Here is a 27,083-nt window from a genome sequence, read left to right on the forward strand (position 1 = left end):
CAGCCCATCCATCCCAGCCCCTCACCCCGTCGCTTGAGGAGTGCCTGGGGATGCCTCATCCCTGAGCTGTACCTGCTCAGCTGCTGAAAGCAGCTCTGCCAGCCCAGCACGTTCATTTCAGATGCTTGGGGAGGCACCAAGTATACCTCAGCCAAAGAGGGAAATTTTGGAAAGGGAAGTGAAAACCCCCTCCAGCTCCTCAATGGAGCTGCAGTGCAAACACACCAACCTCTTCCCTGCGCCACAGATACTATAATTATAGATTAGATTAAATCCCAGTGTTTCACTTTATTTACATTCCTGACCTAGCCTATTCATTTCCAGTGTTTGTGCCAAGAATCAGCACAAAATTTACTGGAAATAATATGGAAGTCATCAGGATTCCTTCCAGAGCCTTTCCTTGGAGTGTGTTCATGTGCTGAGAAGGAGCTTCGACTTTATATTCCCTTTGCTGGCTCAGATGGGGTTTTCCCAGGGTGATCCTGAACCAGCCCAAAGGCTCTGGGAGAGCACGTTTTCAGGGATGTTGGAAAAGTGGAAACCCTTTCCTAGGGGATGGAGATCCGGGACTGCTGTAGGATGGAAGGGAATTCAGTCAGACCTGAGAATGACCACACAAGGGCTCCTGTCTGCAGCCAAGACCAACCATGTCCTGCTCAGCCAGAGTCATCCTCTGTAGGGTCTGGAGGCCACTACCAGTGTGACCAGGCTCAGCCTCTGTCATTGTATGTTGGATAACACCAAACGTCCTTTTTTTGGTGAGCTTAAAGAAAGAGGAAAAGGTGTGGAGTAGGGAGAACTCATGATAGCACAGAGAGGCAGTGACTACAATTCCATGAGCTGAATGTGCTGGAGGAGCTGGCCCAGAGCAAGGCTGATTAATGCTGAGTGACCTCTGCCTTGTCACTCAGCTGGGATAAAAAGTGGAATGGAAACCCTTGGTGCTCAAGAGTGTGTTAATGCTGGCAGCAGTCTGCTGCTCCTTATATGATACTAATTGTTATTGTTGGTCTCTTGTCAGGAAGACGTGAATGAGCGCTGGAGCAATTGGAGGCAGATCTCAAATAGCTCAGTGGCATGGGTTAAAACACATCTGTTCCAGCCCTTGGCCGAGTCCCCTGTGTGCACAGGAGCTGTGCTGCTTCATTGAATCCACCTCTCCTATTCCTCATGCTCTCCAGCTTCCCAAAGCCGAGCAGTGTAGGGCTGGAGTTTCTCCTCAGGCATTCCTGGCTTGCGGAAGCTCAAACACGGCAAGTCAGGAGTTGAACAAGTGTTTGTTAAATCCCAGGCCTGTGCTCCAATCGCAGGCTCGTCCTTCCTCAGCAGTTCAGGGCTGTGTCAGAACCAGGCTGCTCAAGTGCTGGCTTGGGTGTGTGGTTGTTTTTGCTGAAGTGAGTCCAGCAAGGAGCTGTCTGGGCTCATCTGGGCTGTGTGTGGATCACTGCCGTGGAGGGGGATTGGTCCCATGAAAGATGGTCTGTACAGGGAGGTCAGGGGCTCAGCAGGAGATAACCTCTTTCTCTGCACTGATATTAATGAAGCCTCACCCATGGAGGCAGGCTGGACTCCTGCTGAAGTTCACAACATTAGGAGGATGCACATCTAAAGGCCATAGAGAAGACATCCATGCTTTTTTTGTGGCTGGTCAAATCTGGGGGCTCTTCCCAACTTTGCCATTTGCTCTGCTCTGGATGGGACCCCATGTTCCAAATGCTGGAGATATTTGGCAGCGATGCTTATACAAATAAAAGGATAAGTCACAAGCTAATCCTAACTGTCCATCCTTTCAGTCACTCTCTAGAGCAAAGTTAGGATACCATGACCTAAAGATCTGCCCCAGCTCAGCCCAGCAAGGTGCATTTCTCTCACGTATGGCTGCAAGTCCATAAAACTAGTTAAACTTCTTTTGGTTTCATTTTTCCAAAGGACACCTGCAGCACATCCCAATCCATCCTTTTCTTGTAACAACAACAGTACACAGAGTCCTTCACCAGCCTTGTCTCCTGGAGAACACTTTGTTATTTTTTTTTGTGTGTGTGTGTGTGTGTGTGTGTGTATTTAAAAAAAATAAATCTCTTTTAATCTCTGAGTTGCGCAGAACATTACATCAGTAAGCACCAACCTCCTGGTCGTGCCAAACTGGAGTTTATCAGCACACAGTGACCTCTCCAGCTCTGCTACCCCTTCTCCCCCTCAGGGCCACGGGCCATGGCTGTTTCCCAGGGAAACAGGGAGTTTCTGCAGGGAGTTTGTCACAAGGGAGCTGTACAGGCAGTGGAGCCCCTGCCCTGGTGGTTGCTGAACTCGGCTGCTTTCTAGTAGTTCTCAAATGGCCTTTAATTTATTCCTTGGGTTAAACGGTCTTTAATTTATTCCTTTGGCTTTGGGATTGCTTCCCCCCTGCAAAAGCAGTTTGCTTGTATTTTCTTAGTTGGAGGATACTTGGTGCATCTGGTCTTTTCTCTCCTGATCCTGTCTCTGATTATGGGGTCTGGCCCAGACCCCATCCAGTTGATGGGAGTTGTTGTTCCCTGAGACCTGAACTTCATAGGGTCACAGAGACATTGCATGTCTCAAGTTATGTTTGTGCTTAGATAGTCTCTGCTGCAAGACCCACATTCGCAAAAGCAGCCAGTGAATTCAGAAGCCTCCATTTTGGAAGCATCATCCTCAAGCCCCACTGGCAGAGTCACTGCTCCCGTTGGCTTCAGCTGAATTTGCACCAGAGTAAAACAGAGACCTCAAAAAAGTAACCTCAAAGTAGCTGATTCTTTCCGAGTTTTCCCACCTGTAGAAAACTGAGCTACACCCTTTGCTGAGTTTCCAGTACAGTAAGGAGATCCATAATAAAATGGGAGAGAAACCTGCTGGGTTGCAGAGATGGCATCCATGTGGCAAGGTGAGAATTGCCTTGGGTGATGTTCCCTGCTGAGCTATGGCCCACTTGATCTCTGCTTGGCCACCCCAATCTCATGCCACCTCGTTCTACCAAGGATATTTCCTTGGAGTACCTTCAGAGCAACTGCTCCCAGCACACGTGCCCTCGTTGCTCCTGCTCACCTCACACACACACACACACACACACACACACACACACACACACTCACTTCCCTTGTCAGGAATGAGATAAATTTGATTATACAGCAATATGGTTTCTGTTATGAGAAGGGGAAAGAAAATACCCTGGCTTTCACTGAAAACCCTCGGAGCCAAAGCTTATGTCATGATTTAAATGTTTCTGGAAAAAAAAAAAAAGAGAAGTAGGGTCTGAGGGTTGCTGCTTGTTCAGGGGGTGGTGGGTGGAGGGATCGGTGGGATCCTGTTTTCGCAGGATGAGCTGATGGAGCTGGGTGTGGAGACTTTCCGCCCTGGCAGGAAGGGGTGTGAAGGGAGCCCCAACGTCTGTGAAGGGAGCTCAAGACTAGGTCACTGGGACCTGCTTTTACAAGCACCTGGACAGCCAGCCAGCTCAATGAGGTGGGCTTGGATGCACCTTGTCACAGCTCTGGGCTGTCATACCCCTGAATCGGGGTCTGTTGCTTGTCTTCCATATATTTTCCTCCTGTTTTCTGCCAGGGAAACCGCAGGGCAGCTCATGGCAGCAGCAACCTGAGCTAGGTCTGGAGCATTTTCTCCTTCAGTCTGAGCATCTCCAACCACCCTGCAGCTGTGGGAATGGCATTAGATCTTAATCTCATTGCACAACCTCTAACAGAAGGCCCTGCCACCAGGCTGGGATACTTTCATGTTTTCTTTCTCTCTGGTTTGCGTCATTGCAACATCCCAGTCTTCCAGCCTGCCTGTGACAGGGAGTGGGGGGATGTGTCCTGCACACAGGAGGCTCTGCACACCCCAGTGCTGGGGCCAGGGGATGCTGGGGAGACCCCCCCCCGGCTGCTGGGGGAACCTCTCAGACAAAGCACCTCAGATCAAAACACTTCCTCAGTGCCCCTTGACGTGTCACCACTAATGCAAGGGAGGGGATTTCAAGCCATTTTGGTTTCCACAGATTGTATTCTTGGTCCTACACTGCACCCCCCTTCTTGCAGGAGGATCCGTCTTGCACAGGCAAGGATCCCTGGCTTGGGCAGCCTGTTCTCCAGTGGAAGCTGCTCTCTTGATAACAGTGTCCTCTTCCTTAATTGTGAGCCTGGATGTCCCAGAACAAGGCTGGGATAATGGGTCGCACTAATGAGACTCTCCCTACTTTATGCTCAGAAAGTAGACCTAGACAGAAACAAGGGCTCTGCCTCGTGCCCACCCTCTGTCCTGCCTGCCCAACAGTCCTTGTTCCCTGCCATCAAGGCAATATGGAGGGCACTGGAGGAAACCTGGGCAATCCTATAAATCCAAACTTTGCAGCACTGCCACAGGCCGTGATGTTTTTACCTGAGCAACAGGCTGCCTCTGGGGAGCATCAGCACTGCCAGGCTCACCCTCTCTGTCCTCTCTACCTCTAGAGCTTCTCCTCTCTGGTTTTGGGGCTTTGTAAATTTGTGTGTGTTTCGTGGTGCTGCATCCCTGTGGGTGCTACCCTCCTGAATGCATGGAGATGTATGGATGGGGATTGGCATAAATTCCTGTCAGTGCTGTTTATGGCTTTGGATCTGGGGGCTGGGACATCTCACTTTGCTCAAGGTCTGTCCCATACCACAGCTGCTACCTTAGAGCTACCCAATAGCCCCATAACCCACCAACCATCCCATAACCCTTACTCCATGGCCCATAGGTAAAATCATGGCCAGATCCTGCTCTCAGTAGCCTCTGGGTGTGTGGGTGTATTTGGAGATGTTTGGTGAGGACACCTATAGCTGTGCCTGCGTGGAGCAGCGTGGGATCATGTGGCTGCTTAGTCCCACCCTGGCAAGTCAGCCAAACCCTTTACTCTGGGCTTTCCACATCGTCATAACCCAGAGAACAGACATACAGGATATCCTGAATACTCCTGAAGCCCAGCAAAGTGCTACTCCTCGAGTCTCCCTTGGCAGTGCCCGATACCAGGCTCCCCAAGCAGCAGCTTGCAGTGACACCCCTGTGGCTCTTCCACTGCCTGTCCAAACCCACCTGATTGCTGCTCCAGCAGAGGTGCCCCAGTGAAGCCCACCCCATGGAATGAAGCCCACCCCATGGAATGAAGCCCACCCCATGGAATGAAACCCACCTGCATCACCCCACACACAGCTCCCGAGCCCTTGCTCTGTCCCTGGCTCGTACCTGCTGCCCTGCCATACACTGAGTTGTTTTCCAAGTGAAAACATGAGTTGAAGTATTAACTCCACAAGGGCCTTTCCGTGCAATGCACCGGGATTAAATATTTATGTTGGCAAAAAGCATGTAATAGGCAGCTCCAGATCAGAGATAATGAAATTGAGGTGTGTGGAGAAAGCGGGGGGAGAGGCAGGGGGCTTGCAGGAGCAGGCGGGAGTGGGACCCAAGTGGGTTGTAGTATGTGCCTGGGAGATTACTTTTGGTTTTATTAATACCCCACCTGTTTGTGGGGGAACCCCAGCCCCATTGCTGGGAGCAAAGAGTGCATAAGGGAATGCAGGAATCAGCCATCACCGTTCCTTGTGTCAGGCAGGGGAAATTGTCACCTGGGTGACTTTAACTTGAAGTTAAGTAGGGGCAGGGACTGTCCTGGAGAAGGTGGCTGGGTGGGGAGTAGGGAGGGATGAAACCCTCTCTGTGTCATCTGTGAACAATGTAGGATCCTAAATCATTAATAGGGGTGATATAGGATCCCTGGCTCTTCCAGACCACTGCAGTCAAGGTTATTTACCGGTGACTGTATCCGATCAGGCAGCAATGTGGTTTGGATTATACGGAGGGTTCCTGATCGGGTCAGGAGGATGCTCACGGCAGCACGTCGAGCGGGAAGGTCCGTGTGAGCCTCCCTGGAGGGTGTTAGTGAAGAGCCCTGCCAGGATGGGCAGCAGACAAGGTGCTGGGAGGGCGCTGGGTGATGAATCTGCTCCTTCGCCGCAGGAGGAAAACAAGAGCGCATGCAATGGCAAAGGCTGCCGCTCTTTCCCAATTCATTATTTTTATGAGACAACAACATCTCCCTCTTTCCACCCAACAACAAATATCGCGGAAGGCGGCGGCGGTGTGAGTCCCGCACGGTGCTCTGGGACCTTGGCCAGTCATGGAGCCTCCAGGGAGGTATGAAACGAGGCATGAATGGAGTGTTAGGAGAGAATGGAAACTCTCCACTGGCTCCCAGGCCGGCTCTCTTGCGGGGGGTCCCTTGCTCACGATGACAGCGCTGCCTCTCATAAACACGCATTTCCTCATCCCCGTTTTGTTTCTCTCTCTTGTGCAATCTCTTGTACCAGACGGGAATGGGAGTGAGTCCCACTGGTACGTGAATGTGTTACAAAAAACCTTCCCACCCTGCCACCAACGAAGTACTGAGAAATAACAACAGGGTTTAAAAGGAAAAAAAAAAAAAAAAGAGAAAGAAAAGAAAGATGGGGGGAGCTGGATGGATTTGCTACTGGCCATGAGTTATTGTTCTGAGTGTAAACTCAAGGGCATGGCTATGCTGGTAGTTTGCAGCATCAAGCAGCACTCAGGAGCCCCGCTGCGCTCGGTGCTCTGCATCCCCCTGGGAAGTGGATGCTCCTTCCTCAAATGATTTTCCAGGGTGAAAAACATGGGACAAAAATAGGGGCAAAGTAACTTGGCTGAGATCACATAGTGCTTAAATCAGGAGATATCCCAGATCCAGCCTACCCAACAGCACTCCCTGTGATGGGTTGTTTCATCTGGGGTGTGTGAGCAGCGCTGCTGCTGCCAGTCCCTGGGCATGGGCCAGGCTGCCCTTCCCAATCCACACTGCTGGGATAGAGCACAGCCAGGAGGAGATGTGATGCTAAGGTGTGAGAGTAAGGGCAAGTTCCACCATCAGGCACATTTCCTAGACTGGTGGTGGAAGTTAAAAGGTCTCCTGGATCTGGGCTGGTGGAGCAGGGATGGTGAATCCATATGTTAGCTGTAGCTGCAGAGGAAGAAAAGCTGCTGGGAGTTGCAGTCCTTCCCCGCAGAGGGAAAAACAAGGGAAGAAACCTGTAGGGAACAATGCCTCTGGAGCAGTGTTTGCAGGAGGGCAGGGCTGGCTTCACACCTCTGGAAGCTCGCAGGAACAGTCACTGCAATGTTGAGGGTCTCTCCCATAGTGCAGGATAGCAGGTCTCCAGTCCTGGCTTCTGGGGGTAGCAGTGCTCTGGCTCTGGTCTGGTTGGCTGTGTAGCCATCATTTCAATAAAGAAATGATTAAAAGAGGATGGGGAGGGGGGAAAGAAAACCCCAAAACATCTGTTTTACTTCAAATCAGGGAAGATTCCTTTGCTTGCAAGGAATGTGTAAATCACGCCGGGCTGGGAGATGTACATAACCCTGCCTGAAAGCTCCTCTGCACTTCAAACGAATTCTAACGTGCTTACTGGGATTTTGTTTTTATTATTTGTTTCGGGTGGCCCCCCCCTCGTCCTACCCTTCGCCCTCCCTGTCTGCCTGATGGAGCTGTGAGAATCTCCTGTCCCTCGGGGGCCTCGGGGCACAGGAGCAGTGGGAAATGGGCACCACAGACCTGGCTGGCCCCCTTCTGCCAGGGCTGGCTGGCAAACAGCATCCCTACCTGCCACCATCCCTGTGCTGACATTGTGAGGCCGTTGCAGGGCCCTGTTGGCTGCCCTTGAGCTCCCCCAGGGCACAGGGCACAGATGCCTCTTGCTCAGAGTCTGACACATTGGGATTGTGCCTGGGATGCTGCGAGAGCAGGAGCAGAGGGTCCCCCTCCTCCCAGCCATTCCCCTTCATGCCTTATTGTTGTGGGGCTTTGTTTTGCACAGTTTCCTGTGGAGGGTGAAGCCAGGGCTGGCCAGCGGTGCTGGGGACAAACACAACAGAGACAGATCAAGAGCTCTGCTTGCAGGAGTGCCACCTTCCTGTGCCAGTTTACGAAGGTGACTCTCCCCACACCAGCGGGACCACCCTCTGGCCAAGGACAGGCTCCACTCCCTGTGGCCAGTGCATCCCTTTGCCTTTCTTCTGAGGCTGTCGAGCAGGAGGCCCTATTGTGGTGGCTTATATAAGAACAGTCAGCCATTGACTTGCTTGCCATGGACCACCCACTACTCCTCAGATGACACTGTCTTTTGAAGTCACTACCAGCCTGGGCTGGATTTCAACCAGCAGCCCAGATGGAAGCCAAGCCCCCAGGAGAATGAGAACAAGCCCTACCAAGGGGATCTCCAGGGGTAGCAAGCTGTGGAGTGTCTGGTTCTTGTTTAGAGGGACTATGAGGTTGGGAGGGGCAAGCATTTCCCAATTTGCTGAGGGTCACAACCTTCCTCTCCCCCCTCTCCCCAGGGCTGGCGATGGCCAAGCTCTGCAGAGCGTTGGTAGGTTGAGTGGCGGGGATGGTTAGCTGTGAACATTCCCATTGTGGAGCTCTCTGCAGGGGTCCAGGGCTTTGCTCGTCTCTCCTTTCTCCTTGGCACAACTCGAGGAAGAGTTTGATTTATTCCCTCTGTCCTGAGCAGAGCCTGCTCATCTCCCACAGCTGCAGCCATCCCGAGCACTGCTGTCTCTTCATGGAGGAGGGCAGCAGCCATCCCATGAGCCATCCCATGAATTGCCCAAGGAAGGGGCTAAAGGGATGTGTCACTTTTGGGATACCCACCTGGCACACAGGACTAACACTGTTAGATGAGGCTGAAATCCACCCACCCACAGATCAGGGCAAAGACAAACAAAACCTCAGAGTAATTACTTACCCCTAAACTCACAAACTTAGCAGAGCTGGACCTGGGTATTTATTATGCCTGTGATTCCTGATGGCCCTTCCCAAAGGATGCAAGGGGTGTCCGTGGCTGAGGGTGTCCCTGGGGTGTCCCAGACCTGTGGGGAGAGCAGTAGGTGTTGCAGAGGAGGGAGAGAGGATGTGGTTGCTGCCGGGGGATACCCTGCCCTGGGGAGCTGGAGGGATTGATGGGCATTGCAGTGCCTGTGTGAAGGCTGCGGGAGGACCTGAGGGACATGTGGGACGCAGAGCCTGAGGAAAGCCCTGCTCGTGCTGTGTCCAGGACAGCCTGATCCGTCACCAGCTCTCGCTGACGCTCTGCAGCTGGAGAGGGACCGGCCCTGCAGTTGGAAGCCTCGGGCGTCAACCCGAGCTGTGGCGTGGGGGAATTGTTCCAGCAGCACAGGGAGTCAGAGGCAACTCATCTGACCTTTGTCCAGGGGCTCTGTTGGGGATCTCCTGGTGAGTCCCTGCAGAAGGGGACTCTGGCACTCCACAGACTGTAACGAGCTGCTGTTGCTTCACTGGAGACAAAAGCACCAGCCTGCAGTGGCTTATTACCACCTCCTTCTGGTTCTTTACTCCACCAAAGGATGTTAGAATTCACATCTTGGGTAACGTGGGACCTTCTCTGGCCTCCCCAAGCAGTGGGGGGAATACCTTGCCGTGAGCCCTGAGACAGACGGTGAAGACTGTGAAAAGCTGAGCCAGTTCTTGATGCATTGCCTTTATAAGCACATCTGCAAATCTTCATCCTCACAGCCAGCAGGACGAAAGCAAGGACATGACTGCCAAGAAATATGGACCTCAAACATCCTCTATTCATCCTCTCCAAAGCTGGTAATTCCATGCTGATCCTGCTTTTTCTGCCATCGTTCTGTCTTCACGGTTTGGGAACCATCCCTGTGGGACACCCTGGAGTCCTGCTGGGGCATCTCCAAGCTAATAAAAGCCTTCTTACTCCTTGGAGCGTGCCTAGGAGCTAAAGCCCCAGGGTTGCAACATGGACTGTATTAATGTTATCACGTGTCAGGGCGGCTGTTTTGGGTGTGCTGTCCTGCTGCCACGCCAAGGAGCTGCTCTCTCATCCACATCCCATCTCTGTCAGAAGCTCCATGCAGTGCACCAGCCCCTCTCCAGAGAAGCCTGCTCTGCCCTTCCCTCATGAGTGGGGTAAAGCTTATCCTGAAAGGATGGGCGGGATGAAGGAGTCATTAACGGACCCTGCAACTGCTGGCAAGGAGCTGAGGGGACAAAGGAGGGGAATCATAAGGCAGGTAAAAAGGTAAAGGGGGGACAGGGGCACTGCTGGTGCTCTCAGCCCCGGAGTGGTGATGAAGACACCCTGGGGATGCAGTAGCCAGGGGGACTGCAATGACCTTCCTGCACCTTGTGGATGAAACCGTGGCCCGGCTGGCATTTTCCCCTCACTTTCAGTGAAACACATTTTCTCCTAAGGCAGTCTTGGCACTGCTGCTTGCAAGGTGTCCGGCTGGCAGAGGGGCTCCCAGTGGAATCTTGGCCGTCCAACACAGGTATCATTCAGGAGCAAGGCTCTAGGGCCTGTGTATCAAGGCCTTCTTTCACAGCCATGGCAGTACTGGGAATTGCTACTCTGGTGGGTTATTGACAGGGTTTCGAGGGAAATCTTGGGAAATTGAGATGTCACAGCTGAGGCTGGAAAGGTGTATGTCCTGCCAGGGATTTCTCTGTTAGGGATGCAATGGATCCAGGCAGTAGCAAGAAATGTTCAGGATTTTCAATTAATTTCTTTCTTACTTTCCCTTTAATCCTTTGTTTGGATCTCGTTTGACAGGGTTCTGAAAGAAAAAGAGGTTGATGAAGTGCTTTAAGGAGCGAGAGCTGGGTGAACCTGCACTGTAGCTCAGCTCAGGCGTGCAGTGTCTGCCCCATGTGCCGAGGGGACTGGGGGACCAGTGCTCACACCCTGTCCACTCTGGGTGTTTGCTCCCCATGGCCTCAGAGCTCAGAGGGCAAGCCCAGGAGACCTGGAGAAGCACGGTGTGCTGACCCAGCACTGTGTGGAGACACCTCTGTGAGCACAGTGGTGGGATGCTGTGACACCAGAGTGGCACTGTCCCACACTGCACCCTGTCATGCAGCAGCAGTAAGTGACCCTGCCCTCCTCCCTGGCAACCCCTGCGAGAAGTCCCACGCTGTCCAATCAGTGGTTTTAAGCATGGACAGCAATTCAGGTAACCTTGCAGTGTGGATAACCCTGAGCGACTTTCCCAGGGTTGCCAGCAAGCAAAGATGGACCCATAGCTGTGCAAGCCTGTCCCCAGCCCCACAGCAGCTCCACCTGCCCTCACTGTCTCCAAAACTGAGTCTCCTCTGCCCTTCTCCTTGATCAGCTTCTTACTGTGCAGAGCAGCCTGTGCCTTCCTCCTGCCTCCCTCCTCCAGTATTTGATGGGCACTGTTTTATCCACTTCCAAAAGGCATCAGACACCTGAGGCATGTCGTGGCAGGTACATTTATTTCCCTCCATCTGACAACTGTGTTCTGGTATTGTTGGGAGGCTTCTGCTGAAGGATAACGATTAGTCTCACAGCATTTGCTGGCCTGGAAAAAAAAAAAGGTGTGAATTGTTAGAACAGTTTACTGACAGCCTCATGTATTGGTGTAATGGCAAAGCTTTAATACTTCAGCGTGGCACCAGTTGCTGCTAACCTGTTCCTCCACCACGCTGATGGGAGCAGGTCAGTTGTCACTGATGGTTAAAAGAAGCCCAGTTATAAAAGATGCTTTTCTTGGATGGTAGAACTGTGAAGGAGAGCTTTCTGAAAAATGTTTTTTTCAAGATTTCACAGTTCACTGTTTCCTTACTGTGGAAAGGCAGAGCCAAAACCAAAGGCAATGCAGAGCAGAAGACACTGGTCCTCTTGCACCAGAGGTACAGTAGATGAGCAGCAATTTGCTAGGTGGTGGCAGCGGGTTGGTGTCACCTCCCTCAGTGCCTCTCCCCAGAGTGCAGCAGTCACTGAGCTGCTCAGAAGCATCTCTTCCCCCATGAGCTGCCCACTCTGCACTGGCACAGCCAGAGGTCACAGCACAGCCCTTGTCCCCAGCCCTGCCTGCATTCCTACCAGGCTTCAAACGCCCCACCGGGAGCGTCTGATTGCTGTGGTGCTTGTGACACTGCCAACCCCAGGAAGACAGCAGAGGGTGTCCACTGCCCTGTAAAGCTTTGCCCAAATCCCAAGCCTCCAGCAGGGCCTTTGGCAGGGAAGCAGTGTGGTCAGTCCCCTGCCAGGGCACCAGCCTTCCTCACTCTCTGGCACCATGGACATAGGCATGGAATGAGCAAGCAGCCTGAAGCCAGGGCCCAACAAATAGACCAAGAAATCCTCTCCTTCCCAAAACCACTCCCTGCTCATTGTCTGCTCAGTATTTGTGGCAGAGACTGGGGAGGTTGCTCTCATTTACCTTTCTTAATTAATGCAAATCACAGAGTTGTCAATAAGCTCAGCTGCATTCCTGTGGCTTGTGTGGACGGGCTGCTTTTTATTTGATTTGATTTCTTTTTAAACTGTAATGGTTTCTGAATTGGGAATGCTTGCACTAAACACACACACCCCTTTCTGTGCTTGCCCAGCCGGCTGCTGGCAGGCGAGCCCTGCTGCTGCTCCGTGGCCATCAATGGAAGTGTCTGGGAGGCTTGGCAGGAGATGTACAGTGGGGGGACAGGGGTGGGTGGGTGCCCAGTGGCTCCTGGACCATGCACAGCCCAAGGCATGTGGCTGGGGTGAAACTCTTACGACTCTGCTCCACCCCACAGCACCCCCGGGCTCCCCCACTGCTCAGGAAGAGTCTTTTAGGGGAACTGTGTGTGTAATTTATTGATGTTTTTAGCTGCCAGGAGATGCTGAGGTGAAGGTCTGATGCTGCTCATGCGTGAGTATCAGGACAAGGGAACACACACACCCTCGCAGCCTCCCTGTGTCCGGGCTGCCTCCAGTGAGCCCTTCACTGTGATGTCTGGAAGCTGAAGACTCTCCCAGACTGAAGGAATGGGAGAGAACAGTGTTTGCTCATGGGTCCCACGAGCACGTGGACGTGCACAGTGCTGGGTCCAGTGAGTGTGTTTGTGGCACTATCCCTGGCAGCTCTGCTCTGCACGTGCCTGACGCACGGGCCCCAGCCTGGCCCCGCATCCCTCGTGCCCAGTCTTCACACTGAGATCACTGGGCAGCGGGGAGGCAGGGATTGCCAAGAGCTGGTCCACTGAGGGCTTTTAAAGGGAGGCCTCTGCATTGTTTTTCAGCTGGAACAGGAAGCGAGAAGGGCTGGCAAGGCAGGGTGTGATGTGTGTGTGTCAGCAGGCTGGAGCAGCCTCAGCGGCGCAGCGCTGGGTGCGTGCGAGCCCGGAGAGCCTGGGCTGTGAGCAAGGCACGGATGAGCTGTGACCAACCGGGGAGTGATGGCAGGACGTGCATGTAACACCAAGGTGGTGTGAGCTCAGCCAAGTCAGGATTTGTGTTTTCGTGCTTGGCATCACGGGTGGTGGCCACACTGCCAGGGGAGGGAGAATCCGCCGCGCCGCGTGTGGGACGCCGGCCAGGTCTGCCCTCGCTGAGCTGCTGGAGTTTGCAGCAAGAGTGTCTCGTGGCTGCAGGAGCAAGGTGCCAAGCCCAGGCGTACTAGCCAAGGTGCCAAGCCCAAGCCAAGCCCTACTGGCAAGAGCATCTTGTGGTTGCACCACTTCGGAAAGCTTGAGACCGTGTTTCTGTGTGACACCGGGCTCCGGAGCAGCGTCTCTGCCCTGCTCCCCAGTTACACGGCACAGCCCAGGTTTGCCCCACACACATTGCTTCTGGATGCAGCCAGCTACTCATAGGCACCCAGTTAATTAGCATGGGGGTTTGGCATCTGTGGGAGTGCTAATTGAACTCCTTATCAGACCCTTTCTCTGCAGCCCAGGCAGCCCGTTTGTGGTTCAGCATCTCACTGAGCAACTGCACAAGCCCAAAGGCTTCAGAAAGAGCAAAAGGCAGACCAGAAAGGCCTGTGGTATCTCTGTAGGATATAAAGAAATCAGCTGCCTGGCTAAGGAAGGTCAGAGGCAGAAGTCCTTATCTCCCTTCCCACAAATAAGGATCATGAGTAAAGCACTCAACCATCACGAGCATCATGAGAGGGAGTTAAAAAAACGTGAGCTGACGTTATTGTCTATAAATAAATAACATGTTCTGAGCTTTCATTCTCAGCCTTACGGTTTCATGCCTTTATAAATTTGTATTTTGGGTTATTTTCTCTTCATTAAGAAAGGATAGAAACATATTTTTTTCTATTTTTTATATTTGTTGAAACGCAATTGACAATCTCCACAATCATTCGGTTCCAGGAACCAAAGTTTTAACTCCCCCTTCTGCTTTCTCTTCCTCCCCCAGAAAGCATCTTGAGCCTAGTGATAAAATTCAGGCTTCAGCCAACATTGGGTGGGGGATCTACAAGGAAGGTGTTGACATTTCATGAGGCCACATGTTAATTGGTTTCTGTCTCTCTCTGAAAGTTCCTTCGGGTCTCAATAGGTTTGAATTTAGCAGTAAACATTTAAGCAGCATTACTCTATAGTACTTTGTATTTGCTGCAGAGGTGGCAGAGTTTCCAGGCATGGAGGGTTGATCTCTACCAAGAGCATATGTGTTTGGACCTCTTTGGAACCTCTTTGGGTAAAATATATCTTTTTATTTCTGGAAATACAACTCTTTGTGACGAAGGCATGGGTGAAACAGAGGATCAGCTGCGAGACAGTAGCAGGGAGCCCCCAAGCTCCTTTGGAAAGCACAGGGAGAAGATGAGAATATGTCGTGAGGAAAGTTTATTGCTAAACAAATCGCCTCCAGGTTATGCAGGAGGCTCTGCCAGATCGTAGCTACCATATGGCATTCCAGGTTGTCTGTCGTGGGTTTGTGCACTGAGTGTAGGTCTGGGACCTTTTGGTTTCTGGCTTTGACTTCACCCCAGAGATCTCTGCCTTGGGCAAAGCGCTCAGAACCACTCTTTGGCCTCATTTTTTCACAGATCATCAGGGTAGGCCTATTCAAGTGCAGCTCCATCCTCATCAGTGGGGTTGCTGCCTGGTTTGGTCCTTGGCCCACAACACTGTAATAGATATAAGGGTGGCAGGAGGATCTCCACGGAGACCTGCAGAGCTGAACTCCAGCCCCCCATGTTCTCAGTGCAGCTCCCTCCCTCAGTGTGCTCACTTAGGTTTTCCCTTGGTTTGTCCTGCAGACATAGAATCACAGAATCACAGGATGGTTTGGGTTGGAAAGGACCTTAAAGATCATCTCATTCCAACCCCCCTGCCATGGGCAGGGATGCCACTTACTAGACCAGGTTGCTCCAAGCCTCATCCAACCTAGTCTTGAGCACTTCCAGAGATGGGGAGTCCACAACCTCTCTGGGCAACCTGTGCCAGGGCCTTACCACTCTCACAGTAAAGAATTTCTTCTTAATACACAATCTAAATCTGCCCTCCTTCAGTTTAAGGCATCCCCACCTCTCCAGTGTGGTGGTGGTCCCTCCTCCCACCACCCACCCTCTTCATGCCCTGTTGGGTCCCAGGTTGATCCTGTCCCTGCTGGCAGCTCCTTGCCTGCATCTGCCAGAGGTTTCCAGCAAGATGTGAATGCTGGGTTTGCACTGAGACACAGGTCTTTGCACTCTCTTCTCTTAATTGTCTGTTTCCGGGAATAAAAGGACAAAACTAAACCCCAGCACTCTGCACAGTGCCATTAACTGGCCATAAAAGTGTTTTGCAGCAGAGGCTGGGTGGTCAAGTGGCTCGAGAACAAGATTGGAAACCATCATCTCCCGAGTTTCCAAACTATTCATGTCACTGAGCCTCTCCGGGGCACGATGCTTCACCCCGTATGTCTCTGTTTACCATCGATAAAACAGAGCTATTAATACTGCTGTGCTTCTGGGTGACTTTTTGGACTGTAATTAATGTTAAAACCCTCTGAGATCACTGACTGGAAGGAGCTGGAGAGGTACAGAGGCTGCGTACTGCCAGGCTGCCAGCCTCCACCACAGCTGGGTTGTTGGTGCTGAGTCCAAAACATCTCATTCAGAGTGAATGGAGATGAAAAACTTTCCTCTAAGGTTCTTGAAAGAGGACTGGTTTCAGGTGAGGGAAAGCAATTGGTTTTGTTCTCAAAAAGAATTTGTGACCAGATCAAAATCACTTTGGTTCTGACTCCGTTTACATTTTGGGGGTTTGTTTCGTATATCATCTGTAAAAACAATGAAATGAAGGGCTTGTTTGTGGATATGTGGTTTTTTAACCCAGGCCTGACCAGTAGAGATGCTCTTCCTCTTGGCAGCTGACTTTGTTTCTGTGTGAGCCGTGCAGAGGGGAAGAGTGCAGTCAAAGGGCTCACACAGGCCTTCAGCATCGCCCAGAGGGGTGGATGTGCTTTAACACCCAACCAATCCTCCTGACCCCACTGGCGATGGAATAGGTGAAGTGGGCACTAATTGCTGAATATTACAATTGTGTTTTGATAAAAGTCTGCTGTTTTTCAAGGAAAGTGCTCTGGCACTGATTGCCTCGGAGCTAATGGAGCCAGCCTTGCTGTCTGAGCTAATGTGTAACCTCTGCTCACCCTTTCACGAAAGAAAACACAACAACACAGGCGCTGTGGCTCGGCAGGTGACCCCAGGATGGGGATGGAGAGCAGCTCGCAGCAGTACCCTGAGGTTAAGTCCTCTTACTGCTTGTTGTGCTTATGCTGATGAGCAAGAAGAGCCTTGTCTGCTGCTGAACACTGGATGGGCAGCAGGACTCCTGGATCTCAGCCCAATTCCTCATCTTACTGTGGCTGGGGGCCCCCACCCAACACGGGGTGTCCCCATTCCTGTTCCTTTGTGGACCTGAAAACAGGGGGATTCGTGGACCTTACCTGCTCACAGCAGGACACTCCTCAGTCCCCTTGAACATCTCCTCTGCTGAAGGGAGGAGGAGGGATGGTGGCACCTCCAGGGTGGGATGCAAAGCCCTGAAGTCAGACTCCTGCCTGGCATTCAGTATTACCCTATTGCTCTGTCTGTCCCTTAATTATAGCGGGAGAACAGCCTGTGTGTGGTACTTGTGAAGTCTCACAGAGCAGACGTCCTTCCTGAGGTACTCCCACTCTGAGCGACGCTCCTGGTAAATTAAGGAAAATGATGTCATGCCAAGGAATTAAATAGCATCTCCTTGGGTGAGCTCAGCGTGTGCGTCCCCTGCCTGCCCCAGCTTTGTGAGAATGGGAGTTGTCCCTGCACACAAGTGGGTTCCTTGGCAGTCTGCTGGCATCCTTTCAGACAGCGAGCATTGTTAAGGAGCTAATGCTAATTGCTTGAGGGAATATGTCCTGTGCTGGGAATTGCTACTGTGCAAATGTCAGCCCTTATCAGCCACGTGTGGGGTGTGCAGGGTCTGCAGGGAGGAGAGAGGGGGGCTGGCAGTGCTCGTGTGTGGGGTGAGGAAAAGGGAGGCATTGCTTCTGTCCCTCCCAAGGATGCTAAAGACTTAAGGACCATTCCTTAAATAAACATACCTGAGAGTCTCAATCCCATTTAAGCTTCAGCTGCTTTTGTGCTACTCCTTGCACTCAGTTGCAAAAGCTGCTCGGTTTTACCTTAGGATAAGGAGTGGTGCTCTGCTGTTTCTCAGGAGCTGGGTACCCCACCACTCAGACCTCCGAGGGGTTCAAACTGGCTCCTGCACTTTGTCAAAGCCAGCTTGAGTTTCCATGCCTGTCGCAGAGTGAATAAATATGAACCAATGCCTTTAGGAGAGTGGACAGAAGATTGTCACCCCTGCTGCGAAGAAGCATTCTCATTTTGGAGCTTTGATGCTCTGACCAGGACTCCGAGCTCAGCATCCCAGGATGTCCCATGCAGCCACAGCCTGTTTGTTCAATGTTCCATCCGGCACAAAAGCTGTATTTTACTGTCAGATGCTCTCCATTAGCTTCAAGTGTGAAATTATCATTCCCACCCTTTTACCAACTCCACCCTGGTGAGGAAACGAGGGAGCAAACAACTCAAGCGCCGTTCACAGGACGAGTACGAGCTGTCACTTGTCAGCACACAGCCCACTTACAGCAAGAATTACTGCCCTGCTCTCAGGAGGGCCGGAGAGGAGCCCGACTCACAGACACCACCATGTTATAATGTTCACATTGGTGCATGGCAAAGCAGCCCTGAGATGTTTGCATCCCTCCCCAGTCAGGAGGATGCAAGTGCAGCCCCACGGGGCTCCCCAGGATGGGGGGAAGGGAAACAGCCCCACAGATGCTGTGAGGGGGTGTAGTGGTCTGTGCCCCCACCCCTGGCACCTGTCCCTCCCTGGGTACTCTCCTGTTCTAAGCCTCAGATCGTCTCACATCCTCCTTGAGATGCCAAAACTGACTGATAGTGCCTGGACCATATTTTTCCTTTCTCTTCTGAAGGCCAGTTCCCATAACAACCTGGAGGTGTGGGACTGAGGGATAAAGACATTATTTTCCTTTTCCTTCCTGCCTTCCAGATTTACCCTCTACGCGGTGGATACGCGAGGGAGACACTCAGAGCTGAGCACGGTCACCCTGAGGACAGCCTGCCCACTGGTAGACGACAGCAAGGCAGAAGGTCAGTGTTCAGGCACCTCATTTTCCATGACTGAAGGCATTTCCTACTAATTTTGATTTTCCTCTCTTCATTGTACTCCCTCAAACCTGTCCAGTCCCCCCTCTCCCAGTGTGAAGGCTCCTGTAAATTCACCCACGGGCACAGGGATGTTCATCTGCAGGAGTGTCCAGGAGCAGAGTTTCCTCGGCTGGACAGCTGGTGGCTCCATGGTCCTGTGCCACACAGTGCCACGGCATCCTTCCCACATACAGCTGTGGGAGCTGGTACCATGTGCTTGCCACACTTTTCCTGGAAAAACTGTGATCCCTTCTTATGAATGTGAGAGAGCAGCCCTGGCTGGGCTGCAAGGAGCCATGCAGTGCACCATCAGCTCCAGGTGTTTGAAGGGATGCTGGTGGCAGATGGATCAGTTCTGAAACAGAAACACCAAAAAAAACCCCAGCCACTTTTGCACATTTGCATTGTTCAGTTCTGAAACGGATCCCATTTGTTTGTTCTTATGCCCAGAGCACTTGGCTGCTTTCAGATTTAAAAAGATTTCTTAGTTGATCAGCAGGTTACCTGTTCTCTTCCTTGCTTGCTTTCCATTTGGAAAAGCACACAGAAGAAAGTTTTGGTTCATGCCTTGTTCCACATTCAATAAGATAAGCATTCCCAGGAAAAATGAGCAAATGGGAGGCTAAGGAAAAGGAAGGAGATGTATTTTTGTGCGTTTTTGATCTCTGGAAAGAGAATGTTTCTACAGCAGGGAGTGCACCCTCTCATTCAATACATCTGAGCTGCTCCAGCCGATGCCCATGATGATGGGGTGCTGCATTTCTGGCTGAAAGACCATCTTGGTATCAACAGTGTTGTTTTCTTCCTGCCCTTTAGCACCATAGCTGTGCAATGGCTTTTGGTTTGGTGGATTTGGGAAGAGCTTGCCTGCCCTACCTGGGAGGATAAGGCTGTGCCTGCATGTGCTGGCAGCTTTCTGCCTCTCCTTCTCCTGCTCCTTCATGGATTGTTGCTGGAGTCTTTGGGGCTGCTCTGCTCGTGCAGGGCACCCACTGCAGGATTACCCTGAGGAATTGCTAAATGCTCTCCAGGTCACTAAACCCTGCTGCAGGCAGCCCCAAGGGACTGGCAGTCATCCCAGCTGCCAGCCGTGCCAAGGGTGTCACTCCTCCTCTTACCATGTTAGCACCTTCAGGCTGCTCATTAATCCCATCCCCTGATCCTTTCCAGAGATAGCTGACAAAATCTACAACCTCTACAATGGCTACACCAGTGGGAAGGAGCAGCAGACAGCCTATAACACACTGATGGAGGTCTCTGCTTCCATGCTCTTCCGAGTCCAGCACCACTACAACTCCCACTACGAGAAGTTTGGAGACTTCGTCTGGCGCAGTGAGGACGAGCTGGGGCCCAGGTACCTGTCCCTTCCCTGCATCCTCCCCTGCCCCACGCCCAGAGCACCCCTCTGCTTGGCCATTGTGGATGTGACACCCCTGCCTCCTCCTTGGAGATGAGAGAAGTCCCCTTTTGGTGTTCACCAAGCTGTCCTGGATCTCCTCAGACCACCAGTTCCTGCTCGGTCTTTGGATGAATGCTGGTGGGACACCTGGCAGCTGGGTGGTCTTGGGATGAATGTTTGTATCACCCAGTCTGAACCAGGCTGGTGATGCTGTGGATGAACTGGGTGCTTGGAAACACTGGGGAGTGGGTGGCAAAGGGTGTAATTTAGGCCTGGAAAAGTTTTTCCTTCTCTCCCCCTTGCCTGTAGGATGTGGCTGAGGATCTGTGTGTAATACCAGGATAACAACTCCTCACAACAGTTTACAGCCCTCTTGGACATAAATCCAAGCTGGTCTGGGGCTTGTCCTCTGCCAGAGATGACCTTGGTCATAGTTTCTTTGGTGGTTCATTAGCCTCTGGCACAGAGCCATTCTCATCCTTCCCGTTGCCTTCCTCCTCCTTTGATGACACTGCAGGCTCGTTTGTCCTTTGCAATTGTTCCTCTCCTTCTAAATCCCTGGGAACCATCAGACTCTTCTTACACATCCTTATTTCCCCTGTTACTTGAGATCCAACCCCCTGAAGGTTGCTGTCTAACCCGATACCTACATCAGGCCATGGGACTTGCAAGGTGACATTTAAATTGCCTGTACTGCCCGACTCGGAACCAGCTACATCTGGAGTCAGTGGTTGATTCAGCTGCTGTCTGTTGTCCTCACTGAGCCACAGGAGCCCCTCTCAGCACTCCTATGCCCCTGCTCTGCACTTGAGAAATATGGGACTTGCAGCCAAGGAGAAGCATCTATAAATGCCACAGCAGCCAGTGCCAGGCTCGTGACAAGAGCAAAGCTCTGCCACCCAGCCTGGCTTCTCAGGGAGCTTGCACAGAAACAGAGGCACTGACATAGCAGGAGGCAGCCAGGATTCTTTTTGTGCCGAGAGGGGCCACGTCGTAACATGATTTTAATTGACAGGCTGTTCTCCTTCCCAGGGGGACACTCATTTTCGTACCTTGAAATGTTTATCAGATGAGCCCCAGCTTCACAGTAAACGTTCTCTCGTAAAACGGAGCGACAAGAGGGAAGTTGATTTGCCTCCGTGTAATAAATACATCACACTGGAGTCCTCGTGAGCCCAGTTTCCATGAAAGCCACAGGTTACTGCAAACAGCTGCTGGCAAGAAGACACACTGACAGCCAGATGTCCCAACCAGACCGTTTACATTAAGGAGACATTAAAAACTTAGCTCATAGGTGGCCCTAAACCAGGACTTTCTGTGGTCAGCAGCATCTCAGCACCTGGCTTACCTCATCCTGCTCGTCTCCTTTAGCAACAACAGCCCCTTTCCTGCTCCCCCTATTCCTCTCACAAACACTGAGTGAATCTCAGAGAGTTAATTTGCTCCGGCAAGACAGAAGAATCTGTCTAAACCAGTGAAGGCTTAATGCTACTGTGCATCCAGGCCTTTGGATCTGTGCAGCCAACGTGCTTCCTGACACAGCCACGGGCAGATTGCACTATTATTTTCCCTTACTGTGTTTTCAGCATGATTCTTATGACCACTGCAAGCAGCCTCTGTTTTTTAGGAGGAGGCAGGATAAATAATTAAGTTAAAAATCTTGTTTCCATGCCCCTGCTTGTGGCTACGAGCAACAACGGGGTCAGGACTTGACATCAGCCCGGGGCTCACAAACCCTCCTCTGCCCCAACCAGTGGCCCAGACAGGCAGCCACAGGACAAAGGAGATGTAGTGCATCTCCAGAGCAGCTGCCTTCTGCTACATGGGGGAATGCAATGTTCTGATGGGAGGCTGTGATAAAAGGCCATCAAGTCCTGGACTCACTGTCCTCCCACACGAGGGTCTGGCAGACCCGGGTCAGTTCTCAGTGGAGTGGAAAAAGCCGAATGTATGACAAAATCATCCCATATGGGAACACAGCAGCCAGGGAGCCACCCTATTCCTGCAGCAATCCCAGGAATCTCATCCTTCCCTCCAGCCCAGGTATCATTTCTTTGTTTCTTAATGCTGGCTGGTGCTCTTTTAGTACCTTCCTCCTAGGTGAGATAGGACTGGGTTTGGCTGGTTCTGGATGTGTTTTCATCCCACACCAGCCATCAAGGTGAGAGATAGCTGTCCCCTGTGCAGCTGGAGGACAAACATCCCATCAGGAGCATCCCTGGCACTGGGCAGAGCAGAAGGCAACGTGTCTCAGGGATCTCAGTGCCCTGTCCCCTGTGCAATCACTGCACTGCACTTCCTTAAAGTGGGGTCACTGGTTCATGCACGAGCCCTTGGGAAGTGCCTCAGCAGCAGATGCCCATCCCCTCCCTTTTCCTCTCCCCCACCATGCCATGAGGCACCACAGAGGACAGTAGCTGCAAAGAACCATCACTATTTTTAAATCCCCCCCTTCATCATCTGTGACTGTGTTTTGACCTCCTATATCCACTAAGTGGAGGCCAGAATCAGTCCCTGGCTGTCACCAAACCAGTGGGTACCTGGCAGGTGGGAGGGCACTGCTGATCTGTCCCCTGGGCTGTGGGATGAGAGGTAAGGGGTCACTTCATCCCTCTGGGGACTGAGAGATTGGGGTCTGGCCACAGGCAGCCATGGGAGTGACTCCCCCTCACTCACTCCCCTGCCATCCCCTCCCAATTCCTGCCCCTTAATAAGGCAATAAATTGCCATTTCTGGCAGGGATGAGGTTGGTCAGCATTTAGGAAGATTTCATTTCCAGTATTTGAAAAGGTGGTCGTTCTGACCCGACAGCCCTCCGTAGGGAGCACTTGGGTAATACCCAGGGCTTGATTTATGGTGTTAAATTGGCAGCCCAAAAACTGCTCCTGTAATTTATTAGCCAGTCTTCCCCAGAAAACCTCTCTCTCTTTCTCACCCTTCCCCTCACCCGCTCTGTCTCTCTTTCTCCTTGTTTTTTTTTTTGAGAGGGAACAGCTGACAGCCGAAAGCTAGATCTAACATTTGCACATGACTTCATTACCCCGCTAAAATAAATTACTCAAAGCAGTGAATCCCATCAAAATTGGGGCTTTGGCACTGGAATTCAAAAGCGAGGGGCCTGATTCCCTCTCCCCCATCGCTCTGTCTCCTCCATGACCACGATTCCCTGTTTTTTCAACATCCTCATGGGGCCAACCCATCGTGTACTACATCCCTTAAACATGGGTTCTTTCCTGGGATGAACTACACCAAGCATAGCTGCGGATGCAGCAGGTGTGACCAGCTCCATGAGGAGCCCAGCCTCTGGCACAGGAGACATCAGCAGGTTGGGGTGGTTTGACCCTGAACTTCTTGCCATCCTTGAGCTGCTTGTCATACCTAATAATACTTTCTTGGATAAAGAGATCTGAGTATGTATCAGGCAGCAAGGACAACGTGGTGAGTTTTAGCAAAATTCAGAAGATCATGGAAGTATGATGGAGCAAATCATGAAAATGGGAAGGTAGAGAAGGCCAAGGGAAACGGAGGCAAAGGCAGGTTGTGTGGGAGAAAGGGGAGAGATGGGTGAGGAAAGCTGTGCATGGTAGATAAGGAGAAGTAGTGAGAAGGGAGGAGAAGAGCAGGGTGTGGCCTGTAGACCTGCAGGTGTGTACTGGGACATCCCTTCCTTGTGTCCTTGGGGCGAGTCATGGTTAACCCACCATGGGGGGTTTGGCTCAAGGGTTGGTCATGGGCTCTCATCGTCGCTCCCCTCTTGCTGTGGCTGGGAAAGGCCTTGTGGTGAGCTGGAATAGCAACCAGTCTGGGGGGAAAATCCATGGGTTTCTTGCTTGGCCTTTGGATGGACAACTTCCCCATGTAGGCACAGCATTCAGGTCTGTGGACACTGGCACGAGCACAATCAAATGGGCTGGGGAAGGGTCAATATCCAGTTTTGGCAGTAGAGGTATTTAAGGGTAAATCAGGGTGACCGTGGAGCTGTGGCCTTAGAGAGATGAGATTTTTCTTTTGTGAGGAAAAGGGTATTCTGGCAAAATGTTCTCCTGGGCACAGTTAGCTTACATAAAAGTCCATCCTGTGAGGTGACTGGGTTCTATGCTTGCTCAGCCTTCCCTGAAAAAAAGGGAGAATCAGTGCAAATTTTAAGAAATGATTTCTCGGCATTAGGAAGGGCAAACACTAGAAGGAACTCCAGCTCTTGGCTCTAGGATCAGGTCAGACAGAAAATCATCAAGGCAGGTTGATCCCAGCAGGAAGTGGCACAGGTGATGAATTTTGGTCCCTTTCAGCCACAGTCACTGTGATTTCTTGAAGTTTGGTAACTGTAGTGACAATCACTACAGACTTTGCTTTGCTGCTGAGCTGAGCTTTAATCAATCTTCACTAAAATCATCTAATGCCACCGTGGAATTTAACAGCACATGTCCAGCAGTAAAGGACCTGTTCATGGCAGTGTGTCAAGTCTTGACATGTAGTGGGAGCACCAGATGCTGCAGAAGGTCAGGTGGCTGCTATGGAGAGTAGCGTGAGTAGAGGTATTATTGTGTCAGAGCTGGACACAGCTCAGCCCATGACATCATTATTACAGATGTGTGTAACTAATGAGGCTTGCATTGCCTAGTCTGGCTTGTCTTTACAGATTAAATCCATACATGGACATCAGGGAGTGTTGTCCAAGAAGGGCCAACTCCCTTTGCTCTTGCCTTCTCAAAGCTGACCCGGAGCACATCACCCCAGGGAGGAGCAGGACTGTTTTCCCCGTGAAGCCCTGGAGGAGCAGTGGTTTCCTACAGCCTTTCATCCAGTCTTGCCACTCTGGAGGGAGAGGCCCACAGCTGGCTGGGGATGCTGGGATGCCCTGTCACCTCCTACCACCGTCTGCCCTCTGCTCTGGCGCTGGGGTGACCCTGACCAGCCCTTCCCTGGCATCCCATCCCTGGACACTGGGCTCCTGACACTCCCCCCACAACTGGGAGCTCACAGCCCAAACTGCAACACCACTCAGCTTTCATAATCAAATAATCCCCATGTTTATGCCTCACCGACTGACAGTGCTGCCCCTGACATGTCATTATCGGGAATTTACATTCCTGCAGGAACTGTGAAATCCCTGGCCCTGGATCCAGAGCTTTCCTGTGACACCAGAGGGAGAGGAAATATTCTGTGATCTTGAGACTTTCAGACCACTGAAGTAAACCCTCTTCCCTCCCTTTGTTTGATTTAGCACTTTGCAGACTCCCACAAGGGGATTCTTGGTTTCTTACGGGTTTATTTTGTTTTGTCTTAATGTGTTGTGCTTTTTTTTTTTTTCCTCACTCTTCTAAGTGTCAATCCTGTTTGCCTCCTGGAGAGTTGGGAAAACAGGAAAGGGAGCACTGGGCTCATCAGTCAGGAGCAGTAGAGTGCTGGGGATCTCACCAGGACTCATCAGTCAGGAGCAGTAAAGTGCTGGGGGTCTCACCAGGGTTCTTGGGGCCAGCACATGCACTGGGGCCCACCAGGAGCACATGGTGGTGGCAACCATCAAGCCAGGGGTAGGCTGTCTCCAGGCACACAGACTGCTCCAGTGGGTAAGACCTCAGGTCCCTCCAGCCCCAGGGCTGTGAAATGGTAGACATATGCAGAACTTTGGGAAAAACAGAGCTTCTCTCCACTTGAAACAGGAAAGGCAGTGTCAGGCAATGGGTCTTGTCCATTCTTGTCATGTGACAGAGCTGGTGGTGGAATTTAGAAGTCCCAGTTCCTGGTCTCCCTTGTGCATTGCCCACACACTGCTCTGTCTCCATCTCTGCCTGTCCCCTCCAGGAAGGCTCACCTGATCCTGAGGAGGCTGGAGAAGGTCAGCAGCCACTGCTCGACGCTGCTACGCAGTGCCTACATCCAGAGCCGCACCGAGACCATGCCCTACCTGTTCTGCCGCAGCGAAGAGGTCCGGCCGCCCGGCATGGTCTGGTACAGCATCCTAAAGGACACCAAAGTCACCTGCGAGGAGAAGATGGTCTCCATGCTGCGCAACACGTACGGGGAGTCCAAGGGGCGGTGAGGGAAGGTGCGGGCCTGGAGCTGTGGGAGGCAAAGGGACTCCGAGGAGTCGAGGACTCAATGTGCTGAGTGGCTGGTGGGGTTTGGGGTCGGGTGATGTTCGGAGGGGGAGGAAGGGGACAGCGAGGCCAAACAGGACTTTTCTCACACAGACGGCAGAGAAACAAGAAATCAGCAAAGTTGGATTTTATTTTATTTTTTTTTTTTTTTTTTTTAAAGAGGAAAGGAAAGAAAAAAAAAAAGAAATTACCTAATTTGACTCAGCATAAAAGCCTCTCCTTTTTAATCTTTTCTTACTGAATTTCCTGGACTACACATGCTCCAAAACCCTGGGAGGAGGAGATACCCACTCGAGGCCAGGGCCAGGCAGAGGGGAGCTGCTGGGTGCAGGGTGACCCCCTCCCTGCCTGCCCTGCCTGCCTTGCCTGCCCTGCCTGCCCTGCCACCGGGCAGGAGCTGTGGGGCGAGGGGCCCCGGTGCTGTGGTGGCCGAGGACGCCAGGAGGAGGTGGCGTGGGTGGCCAGTGACACTGCGCTGCCAGAGAGGGTCCCAGAAGGGATGCCAGGCAGGTGCCAGGACGCTGCAGGCAAGCTGGGCTTTTGTAGCACTCCGAGTCGGCGGAGCGGCTCCGAGCGCAGCCTTCGTTCGCAAGGCTCCCGGCAGCCTGTTCTGTGCATTAAAGATTCATATTAAGTCCATCTTCGCTGCCTCCTTGGTGTTTTTTCCTCGCGTGGTCTCCCCGGGGAGGGCATCACCGACAGCAGTCCCTGTGCTGGGATGTGGGACCCCAAGAGCTGGATGCCTGGAAAGGAGGGAAGAGGGCAGCCTTTCACACGGGGTCCTCTCCCACCCCAACACCCAGCTCAGCCACTGGTCCCAGTGGGAGCTGGAGGCGTGTGGGAAAGCCCAAGAAGAAAGCCAGGGGCTAAAACGATGTGGAGAATCTGGTTTCTTTTACTGTCAGATGTGGGTTAGGCTGGCCCAGGCTCCCTGTGGGTAATGGATTTCTCAGCCTGGTAGCCAAACCAAAAAGTGCAGGAGGGTGAGAGAGGAAAAAACCAAAAATCAGATCAGCTCAAAGCTATTGCTTTTTCCTTTTTAAAGCAAAACAACGAACCTGGAGGGGGAA

At 52.0% G+C, this 27,083-nt stretch overlaps 1 protein-coding gene across 1 annotated transcript in view; it reads left to right on the plus strand.

Moving 5' to 3' along the window:
- LOC116796992 (astrotactin-2-like) overlaps window positions 1–26,652 on the plus strand; it is a 101,333-nt gene extending 74,681 nt beyond the window's left edge. Inside the window, exons 6-8 of the mRNA XM_032708050.1 lie at window positions 18,356–18,456; window positions 19,684–19,867; window positions 25,718–26,652. Of these exons, the coding sequence (XP_032563941.1) occupies window positions 18,356–18,456; window positions 19,684–19,867; window positions 25,718–25,955 (523 nt within the window). The 3' untranslated portion in view covers window positions 25,956–26,652. The remainder of the gene's footprint in view (window positions 1–18,355; window positions 18,457–19,683; window positions 19,868–25,717) is intronic.
- The last annotated feature ends 431 nt before the right edge of the window (window positions 26,653–27,083 follow it).

Source organism: Chiroxiphia lanceolata, chromosome 21 (genome assembly GCF_009829145.1).
Source record: "Chiroxiphia lanceolata isolate bChiLan1 chromosome 21, bChiLan1.pri, whole genome shotgun sequence".
Classification (NCBI taxonomy): Eukaryota; Metazoa; Chordata; class Aves; order Passeriformes; family Pipridae; genus Chiroxiphia; species Chiroxiphia lanceolata.